Below are 10,825 nucleotides of genomic sequence, written 5' to 3'. Positions count from 1 at the left end.
ATTTTATATTTTTTCTAAAAACATCAATTTATTATAAGGTGCAATGTTTGTAAAACATTCACAGTATTTAATAAATAAATATATAAATAAAATGTTGACCCTCAAAACTCTCTGCCCTGGGCTACCGCCCCTGTGAGCCCTTTCTAAAGTCTGGTCCAGGGCGCAGCAAAGGACAGAGCAAACACGCTAGGAAACACATGTAGACCCAAAGTACAGGTAAAAATTTATAGCATACATATACTGTAACAATTTCACCAGTAGTGTAGTTACTTTCCGTTTCATTAAAGTGAATTTCGCAGTAGCTTATCTCGGACAAACAAGCAGTATTAAAGTCATATTTGCCCTGCAGTAATAAATAATCCACGAGCATGTCCCCTTATTAGGTAATGGTGGCACTGATTCAGCTGTGCCTTAATTGTGTTTCCCTGGGGCACATAATATTATCGCTATTGGAGAACAAATAAAGCACGGTTTGTCTTGTGAATATTTATAGTTTGTACACGGAAGAAGGTCATTGCTTCATTTTCTGCACATCATGAATCCATATGGTCTCTGAGTAATTGTGCCAGCCTCGTTTTAGTCAGACGGTCCCTAACCGGAGGAGGCAGTCTGAGTAGCTGATGCTGGATCGCGGAGCGGCAGCAGCAGCTCAGTCAGTCCGTCGCTGCGGTCCATCAGAGCGGAGCGGCTGGTCATCAACATCCTCCTCAACGTCCGCGGAACTCAGCTGGCCGGAACGCTGCTCTGTGGTTCCGAGCCGTGCTGCCCCCGCAGCCGGTCACGACAGCGGCGTTGGAACCTTCGTGGACATGAGGACAGCGTCTAAAAGGTGGACCGGGAATCCCGCACGGCTTCTTTTTTCGCAGAGCGAACGAGAAAGGTGGTGATGCAGCACACCGAGGAGGCGCCTCGGTCACTCCATAGCTTCACAGCTAGCTAGCGTTAGCAGCCTAGCCACACAGCTAGCGTCCCCGGCAGGCTTTTAAAGCTCAGCGTTTTACACCATCAGCTGGGTAGTTAACACAACAGGAAGCCTATACGTCAAAACCGGAATATTTAATTTTTTTTATTCATGTATTTCCTCTGGCGTTAGTCGACATTCCTCCTCACATCTGTTAGCCAGTATTAGCAGCAGAAGTTAGCTTCTCTGTCTGTTAGCTTCTATAGAGGCTAATCAGCTCTCGCAGGCTGGCACTGTCACAAAATGAACTTGGTATTCAGCCTGCGAACACGCCGATACATCGCTGCTCCACGCTGACGTTAACAAAAACCCGCGGTGTGAGCAAACACAGTCTGCGGATAATCGTTTGTGTTAACAGCACTTTCACTGGTTGTGTTTTAGTCTTTTAATCGCGGGGCTGATTTGTTTGATATCCACTCATTTTTGCCTCGAAGTCAAACATTTGCCCACCCATCAACACAATCGGGTACAGCCTTGGATGATGTTTCCCCCCCCCCCCTCATTTTTTTCCAAGTGCACATTCGAAGATATTCGATGAATCTGTCGTCTGTTAGAGTGAAAACGACCGCGTTGTGTTTATTGGGTATATTTCGTACATTTTAATGCACGTTACAACCGCATTTCCCCTCTCGAAGGAGATTGGACATCTCGATTCTCCAGTTCTGTTAATTGCATTTCTGATTTAATGACAGGCGAGATTACAATCTGTACCAAAGTGCAACAAAATCGACTAAAAAAAAATGTTGGAGTCCAGGACTGTTGATCACACATTTGTTGCACAGCCTCCTGATACCTTAAGCTTCTTGGAAATATGTTTGTCATTTTTCTCATTGCTGGAGGATTAAGGATTATTTTGTGTGTGTGTGAGGGGAATCTGACAAACAGCACAGGAAAGGATTGCTTACTATTTTGGTGTTTCATCTGATAAGGGTGGATTTTTCTTGACTTTTCACGGCGTGTTTCTGTAATTTTAAAGTGTTAAACTCTGAACAGGATCGTTCTACATGCGTGTCGCTGTGTGATACCGATAGTTCCCTGGAGAAGTTGTGGAATAACCAAATAAAGCCTATAAATGTGCAACCTCATTGAGAAAATGTCTAAAAATTGAGAAATGATTCTTAACTAAATCTGTGGCACAATTGTTGGCACCTCTGCTGTTGGTACTTTGTGTAATTTCTGTTTTGAAAGGTGCAACACTCGATCTTGAGATGCATACTTGGAGAAGGAACACTTCATGTTCTTGTACTTCGTGAAGAACATGAAGTGCTTTTCTATGCAGTTCTTCTTTCTGATTCCTACCAAAACCACCTGGGTTGTCAGTTGCCAAAAAACTCAGCTTGAAGCCGTTTCACACCAGGGTATTTTGTTAGACTCTGTTCTATTGGGAGGGAAAAGATGAAAATTTAAAACCCTCGTTTGGGTCGGCTCATTTTCAAGTTGCTCTTTTGACAGTGGACCAAAGAGTGCGGGCCGCTGATCGTTTCAGATGCGATCAGCGATCCGCATCGAGGTTCAGTTGAAGGCAGAACAAAACCCAGGCTTTTAGGTAAGCCGGCTTGCAGCAGAATTCAGTTGAGTCTCCACACACCTGCCGACCAGGTGAAGTAGTGAAAGCCTCATGTTGTCATCTGATTTAAGGGGTTTCAGTTAAAGTCCTAGTAGAGGTTAGTAAGCTCCACTTGGTGATCTCCCTTACCTTTAACCTAATAGCCTAAATTAATGGGGCTTTTGTGTCAACGACATATTTTCACCCCAATAATATAGAAATTCTTTAAAGCTAATCATAAAGTAATGTATAGTTTAGGGAAGCAACTTATGATCATTTTGGTAATTGATTATTCTTATGATTAATTGAATAATCAGATAAAAATTGAATTCTGCAGATTTCTCAAGCCTTTTTTTATTCAGTATTCAGAAATACATTAACAGATAAAAATAAACAAATTTCTTTTTAAAATGAAAAAAAAGAAACATTTTATTGCCTAAAATTCAATAACATTTCTACAGTTGATCGTTTGTAATAAAGGCTGCATCTGCAGCTAAAATTATATACTTATAACAACATATGAACAGTTCAGCCTTTTCTGCTCAACTGCACAATATATCTTATATTCCTTTTACAGAGTTTGAACTATACAACTTCAGGAGTTCTAGATGAAACATATTTATAAACATGAGTCTGCATACTCCAGTCAAAGATTAATCGATTGCTAAATTAGTTGACGACTACGTCATTAGTCGATTAATCACTATTAATCCGATTAATCGTTTCAGCTGCAGTGCAGTTATAGTCAAACCATCTCTTCCATCCATCATAATAGAACAGGAAAGGATGACATCCGCAACTCCAGCACCTCTCTGGTTAGAAAGCACCGCGGCTTTCTAACCATGCCACCAGACGGAGGTTTAAGGAGGCGCAGCACAAACAGACGAGGTGGATTAGCAGCGTTTGCAGTCATGAGACTGTCACACAGCAGCAGCCCATTAAAGGACTGACTGCTACCAGAGATGCCCTCCTGCTCACAACAGTCCCATCTACAGAGATACTTGGATGATATGAGTTGTGATATTTAATTTCCCTTTGGAATGAATAAAGTGTCTTTGAATAGAATTTTAATAGCTGTTTTTCAGATTACCAACAACGGTGCCCTTCTGTTATTTATTGGATAAATGTTCTCAAATGGAATGTTGGATTTTTCACATTTCTTTCAGCGTGAGGTTATCCTGCCGCAATAAAAAAGCTAATTACCTTTTGTCAGGAGTGCCAGCAGATCTGCTCCTGCATCTGGTAGCTGTTTTATAAGTGGAGGCCATTAGTAACACCTGTCTTTTCTTCCCAGATTCACCATGACCCGTTCCGTCCCGACCAGTCGCTTCTTTGCCGAGGCGCCTCGTTCCCCTTTTGCTTCCCGACGCCCCAACGCAGGGATGAGATAATAACGCCCAGCAGCCGACGCATGCCGCTACACCACCACCACCTCTGTGGCACCTGGAAACCAACACCCGCCCCTCTGCCCCGCCCCGCCCCCTCCCCCAAGTTGACTCTTTAACCCGACCCAGAAACTATGACGACGCCGGCTCTGCTGCCGCTGTCGGGCCGCAGGATACCCACTCTGTCGCCAGGCGCCTCCTCCTTCACGCACCACAGAGCCACGTTGAGGCTGTCGGAGAAGTTCATCCTCCTCCTCATTCTCAGTGCCTTCATCACCCTATGCTTCGGGGCCTTCTTTTTCCTCCCGGACAACTCCAAGCACAAGCGCTTTGACCTGGGCTTGGAGGATGTGCTCATCCCGCACATCGACTCGCCCAAAGAGGGGAAGCACGGCTCAGGGCAGGTGATAATTCACGGACAGGGAGGACACGACGAGAACAGGCACAGGTGAGTCGAACGGCTTCCCGCTCTGGCTGCTAGCTCTGTGCAAAGTGTTGTGTGATTGGTCAGATGTTTGTTGCCATGCTTTATGCAGAAATGCGCTCGGACAGCAATTTTGATATTTCTTTTCAACACTATACGGCTTTGTATCCGCAGGTGACATGAAAAATGATTAACTGAGGTAATGAGGAATTATGTACACTTGTAAAATTCTTCACAAAATACCTACTGTAACTGTAAATTTTCAGAAGAAATTTTAAAGTGCATCGGTCACACTTGAATCAAGCGTTCTGATGCTGAAAATTAGCAACAGTGCTAAGGTTCGCTTGGTGTCAGCACCGTGGGGTATTACTAGCATGTTGACTAACCATTCATGTGATGTATGGAAAAAGTAGCTCAAATGTTTATATTAGCTGTATGGCTAGCATGACAGCTATCACTGGCATGTAGAGCGACTAGCATGTTGACGTATGTTAAGGAAGAATTTCTAAAATAGTTAACTTTGGAAAAAAGTTTGGCTCTCTCTCTTCCTTAGATCCCAGGTCCTCTCGGCAGGCCACGTGTAGCCACAAGGAAAACAACAATGCGTGTTGACATCACAGAATTACAGAATTTAATCCAATATAAGACAATGCATAAACTTAGAAGTAAGACAATTCACAAACCTACACCAGAAACTGCAGAACAACAGAAACATACATTGATTACCTGAGACAAAAAGATAAAAGAAAAGGCAAAGACGTCTTTGGAGAAGTTGCAAGCGCAAAATCTAATTTGTTACTTCTGTGTAGAAAGTTTTATCCTCTTGTATTTAATTTATTCAAATAAGGCGTACCTTTTCTCCTCCAACCAGGAGCTATCTCTGACCCTCTATCTGAAGCCTAAAACCCCTGCCGTGTTTACAGCCTCTCACAGATGAGTGTGAAAATCTGGTACTTCCACTGTATTGTTTTCTCACAGACAAAAGGCAATTCAAACGATCCTAGCAAACCATCTGCTGTAACTACAGGTAACATAAAGGTCAATAGGCCAGAATAAGTCACTGATTTAAAACCACAATTTAGGCCATTTGAATCAAGACATGTTAAGTTTTAAAACTAGCTTATTTTAAATTTATTTTCTCAACACGTAGGATGTGAGTTATCCCTAGCATGTTGACAAACTCTAACTACAGTTAGTAGTATTTCGGATATCACCATCATGTGAAGTCAGCTAACTCCATGCAGTATGCTAAATCTAGCTAATGTATAAAAAATAGCTAAAATGCTTTATTTAGCTGAAATGCTATTGTTAGCCTGAGGGCTGTCACTAGCATGTTGAGCAACTGGCATGTTGGCACAACCAGTAGGATGTGGGTTATCACCAGCTTGTTGACTAACACTGACTTGGTCCATTCAGTATGCAAACATTAATGTAGAAGCTAAAATGAAATGCTAATGTTAGCATAGTTAGCTTAAATGATGTCAGTAGCGTGTGGGGCATCACAAACATGTGAGCTTACATTCACTTTCTCCATTCACCATACTAAACATGGCTAATATGTAAAAAAATTAGGCAAATGGCTAGTGACTGAGGGCAGTCACTAGCATGTTGAGTGGCTAGCATGATGACTAGCATTGCTTTACTCCATTTAGCATGCAAATCGTGGCCCCAGTAATGGGACTTTTGAACGGTTAATAACTCCTTGATGGAAACTGTAACATCATTGTTCATGGAAGAGGCGGACGTGTGACGCTAGCTCTGGAACGCTTTGTAAGGGAGGAAGTGGGAACCCCCAAGGGTAAGGGGCCGACGTACACAGATCGGGAGGGGATGTCCCCCAGGTGGTCTACGCTGTTGTAAGAAAATGTATGTGCGAATACGAACAACAACTGCCCAGGTTCGGCTAAAGTGTGTAAGGGGCTTTAAAGCTTAAAGCTCAGCCAGGAAAGCGTTTATCACCAGACATACAGGTTTGCTGCGACGGCTGAAAGGTGTGGCGTTGTTGGCAGAAGGATGCACGCTCCACTGAACCTTTCCAGACACGTCAACACAGGTGTTCCCTCCTCCCTCGCCTCTCAGCACATCTGTGCTCTCCTGTGAGCGCTGCCACCTTTTGTGTCTCCTCCGGGTTTTATTGTTCAGGTTCTGAAACAACAGACATTTTATCACCTCGGCCCTGTTCTCAAATCATTTTTTTTCTTCCTGCTGGCAGATCGTGTCGAGGTTTACGAGCTCGCACACTTGTCTGTTTAAAACAGGCTTTAAAATCTGTTGGTTATGAGCTGGATGTTGTTGTTGTTGCATTTGCATGTGTGATTTGGTGTGGCGGAGTCTCTGCTGCTTTGTTGCTGTTCCTCTCTTATAGATGATATTCAGGGTTTTTCCAAATAGCATGTTGTGCTATTTGGAACCCAGAGCCCTGGAGGATGTGCATACACGTCGTCTATCAAGTGTTATTCTTGGAGGAGTAAAATTACTAGTGCAGAGGGTTTTCCTGCAGAAACTAGGGCAGGAATTCTAGTGTGGAATTGCTTGTTTTGTGCATAATTTACCAAAATGCTGTGAAGTTGCAACGGAGGAGATGCCTGCAGATGTCATCCGGAAAAATCTATTGAAATCAGGTTATTTATATAGTGCTGATTCACAACAAACAAGGGCTGAAACGACTAATAGGATTAATGGTGATGAATTGATTATTGAAATGGTAATCGACTAATTCAGTAATCGATTAGTCATTAACTGGAGTGAACAGAATTAGCAGTAATTAAGCCAAAACTTTACAAAAAATGTATACTTTTTCCATTTAAGATGAAACGAAAAACTTATTTTTATAAATATTTTCTACATGGAACTCCTCAAGTAGCAGAGTTTTAGTTTCACCTGGTTCAAATCCTGTAAAAAAAAAAAAAAAAAATAAAAATCTCATATCAAGCACCTTTTGCTGTCCAGTTTTTTAATGGTTTAGTTGATAAAATGACCAACACATCAGTCCTACACTGTACTGATAAGTCATGCAGAAAGGCCTGAGCTTTTCACATGTTGATAAAAATCTGGTTTTAGTTGCAGATGCTTCATTTGTTACAAATAATCAAATGTTCATTAAAGAAATCCTTTGCTATTACATTTAGGCAGTGAAATGCACATTTTTTAATTTAATAAAGGAACAGATTGATTTATTTCCATCTCAATGTATTTCTAATAGAAAAAAGACGATTTGTTAAATGAAAAATCTGCAGAATGGGCCAATTTTCCTTTTATCAGATTAATCAATTATTTTAGAATAATTGATACTTAAGTAACTGTTACTTGCAGGCCTACAACAAAACCATTTTTTGCATAATATCAAGCAGCACTACTAGAGTTATTAGTGTTTATAATGCATTTTGGTGAGAAGTTCCTGTTTTCTGGACGTCCAGTTGCTTGCATCAAGTCGCATCAAACAGTGTGTCAGGAATTCACATCTTGCATGCATATTAATATTCAGCCTATCGAATGGAGTCTCACTACAGTAGATGTCCACCCCTGCAACATGTGATAGTGCCCAAGTGCTGACAGTCACAGAGTGAGCGTCCTAATTGCAGCTTAGAAAGAAAGACATGAGGAAACCGAGGATTTATCGCAACTGATATCATCATTACAGTATTCAAAAGCAATGTTGTCGTTTTATTTTTGAATATTTTGCAGCCCTACTACAATGCCCTGTCTTCTATGTTGAGCTGAGACTCTGGGAGTTCGGTATAATAAAGCTGGAGGATGGTTGGGTCTCTACGGTAATACATGTGGCGTTAGTGTTGTGTTCCGTTTGTTCTTAGACGTTACATTTTTTCCTGTTTCCAGCCGTGAACGCAACAAGATGATCAGCCGAGGTCAGAATCCTGACTGGGAAAAGTCAGAGTCCAGTATCCAGTACGGCTGCCACTCGTATAGAACATAGCGCACAAAACTTTTGTGGCTATTCCACTAATGTCGTAAAAACAAAATTTCGCAATTGCCATTTTTCCGTTCAACAAGAAACGTTATGAAAATCGCATGTAAATAAGTTTGACACGATAAATCATAAAAAAAAACACATGGCTCTATCATCCTTCTGCCACTTCCTGTCGTCGTCTTCAGCTTTTCTGCCGGTAACACCCACTTCAAGGTTTCCCCCAGAAAACTTGTTAACCCTGGTGGTTGGGTGCTACTGCAGTCATTCATACAGCGGCCCGTTGTCTTTTTGAGTTAAAAAATGTTAAGTTGACAGGAAATTTGAAAATATCACTTGATAGTTATGTTATTGGAAGATTGGTGCCTGAACACCAACTATATAAAGTGTTAAATAATGCAAACATTTTAAAAAGACTTTAATGAATAGCAATGTTTAGCCTGGTGAGGGCACAAGAAAAGCCTGGAGGCCCGCCAGGCTTATAATACACTGAGGGAAAACTCTGCAGTTGTTGATCACATGACGGGCGAAATACACTAATTTCAATTTCAAGGATTAGATTGTTGAGTCTCTGACCCCGCCAGCTACCAGTCAACCACTCGGTTACATTGCAAAGCATTGCCTGGACTGCAGTATTTTCTTGAGCTGGACATTTCATGTGTTATGGTTTCCATTATGCATGTAGTTGGACGGCAGGTTTATTTTTAACAAGGGTCTTGATGTAAAGCTTTCTTATTAAGTCTGATCCATAACATTAATCTCATTACGTCCAAAGCTTTTAGAACAGCCACATCCATCAAAGACAGACGTTTAGTTGTGGTGAAGCACAGACTGAGCTGGTAAAAGCAGAAAATTTGATTTATTGTGCCCATTTTTTAAACTGTAATGTCCCTTCGTGTCAACGACATGTTCGGTAGCCATCGACAAGCTTCTGCTATGATTCTGTTTGGTGTTATCAGAAACGGGAGCACTGTTTCAGACTACCATGGATTTAGCTTTTAAACACAGTTTGCAAACTTTTAACCAGGGCTGGTTATAGATTTCCTGTTGGAACACCCACTTGTGTCCAGGTTTCATAAATCTAGCTGCTGATTTAAGGTGAAGTTGAAGAATGGGACTGAATCAGCTCCATCTTTATTCAGAGTGTACTCGCTGAAAAACCTGAAACTTCCCACCAAGCCTGTTGTGTGTGTATGGGTGTATGTGTGTATAGTTAAGCTTTTTTCACACCACTGTACATCAATTAAGGCTAGCTAAAATAATTCTTAATAATGAACTCAGTTGATTTGGTTTGATAGGAGGGACAACAGCACACCATTTAAACCGTCGGCTATCAAAGCACACTGATTTATGGCGCTGCTTTTGCCAGGATTAGGAAGGACAGTTTGGCGACAGTCAGAAATTGGACGGCGTTTGCTTGGTTAGTTGGGATCCTGGCCATTTACTGAACATGGTTTTAAAAAGAGAACTGGACGCTGTAGTAGAATGAAAATGCCCAAGCTTTTTGTTAAAGACTTTAAAAGCACAACTGCACCTCACTCGGTGTCACCGCTTATTGTTAATGACGCTTGACCCAGCCTTTGTTTTTTTGCTGTTGTGATAAATCATCACAGCCCAGGAGACGTGCTGGATTAATCAGGAACATCGAAGCGCCTAAATTTATCATTTAGTTCTAATTTATTTAGTTTGATTTTCGATCTCATTCCTGTTGAGTTTTTTGTTTTTTTGTCATGGTTGATCAGGTGTTTCTGTATTGTAGCAGTAATCAGCCACCTGGTAGCACAGTTAAGACAGGAGTAGATGATTTGATCTTGTATCGGTGATAATCTTAAAGAATCTTTAAGAAAAGCATGATCAAAAGCCAAAGGAGCTAAAACTTGGAGCACAAACAATAATGTTTAGAATTATTGAAGGTTTTAGCATTTAAAACATGCGTCTTATGGTGAAAAGCTTTTTGTCGACACAGCTTGCTTCAGTACATAAATACTCCCCAAGCTGTTTACATTTCCCACATGTTATTTTTTTCCCTGACCTGTAGCAGTCGGGTCAACGCGCTGAGGCTAATGGGTTTCTGTAAGTGGCGTAAAGCCGTGCTTCCAGCCCAAAGAGCGACTCCTCCAACGCTAGCCGAAAACATCATCTTTGAAAAGGATCGTTCCCATAAGTGGCGGTAGAGGAATAACTAAACATTTGACACGCTGAGCCGACTGGAGCACTCGGCAGCGAGAGACGGAGGTCATTAATAACCGCAAAGCTAGCGAACCAGAAAATGGCACTTTGAGTAAACATTCAGTATGAAACAAGCATAATGCTTTGCAAAAGAGCTGCTGAGAGCGTAAGATTATGTTCCAGCTTGAAATTAGCTGTTCTACACAGTTGTTCTGGCCAGATGAAGATCATTCTGTACTCTGGAGCACGACACGTTGTACGAGTACAAGAAACCAGCCAGGAAATATAAACGCACATCAGACACACACCTGTTACCTGCAGACATGGATGCAGCGTCAGTCTGGTTGGCTCTTACCTCCCCATATGACGGTAAAATGATTCATTAGACATGATGTAAATACAGAGTAAGTGATGC

At 41.7% G+C, this 10,825-nt stretch overlaps 1 protein-coding gene across 2 annotated transcripts in view; it reads left to right on the top strand.

The window, feature by feature from the left end:
- Window positions 1-283: 283 nt before the first annotated feature.
- Window positions 284-10,825, top strand: part of man1a2 (mannosidase, alpha, class 1A, member 2) — a 119,850-nt gene continuing 109,308 nt past the window's right edge. Inside the window, exons 1-2 of one of the 2 annotated variants that reach the window (XM_015043580.1) lie at window positions 284-829; window positions 3,802-4,340. In XM_015043580.1, the coding sequence (XP_014899066.1) occupies window positions 4,027-4,340 (314 nt within the window). In that variant the 5' untranslated portion in view covers window positions 284-829; window positions 3,802-4,026. Of the gene's footprint in view, window positions 881-3,801; window positions 4,341-10,825 lie in introns of both variants that reach the window. The other variant, XM_015043581.1, reaches the window with a different exon arrangement.

This window comes from Poecilia latipinna, unplaced genomic scaffold, assembly GCF_001443285.1.
Source record: "Poecilia latipinna isolate Pla-1442-1.1 unplaced genomic scaffold, P_latipinna-1.0 Scaffold640, whole genome shotgun sequence".
Taxonomy (NCBI): domain Eukaryota; kingdom Metazoa; phylum Chordata; class Actinopteri; order Cyprinodontiformes; family Poeciliidae; genus Poecilia; species Poecilia latipinna.
Note: the sequence above shows the minus strand (reverse complement) of the source record. Positions and strands in the feature narration are given on the sequence as shown.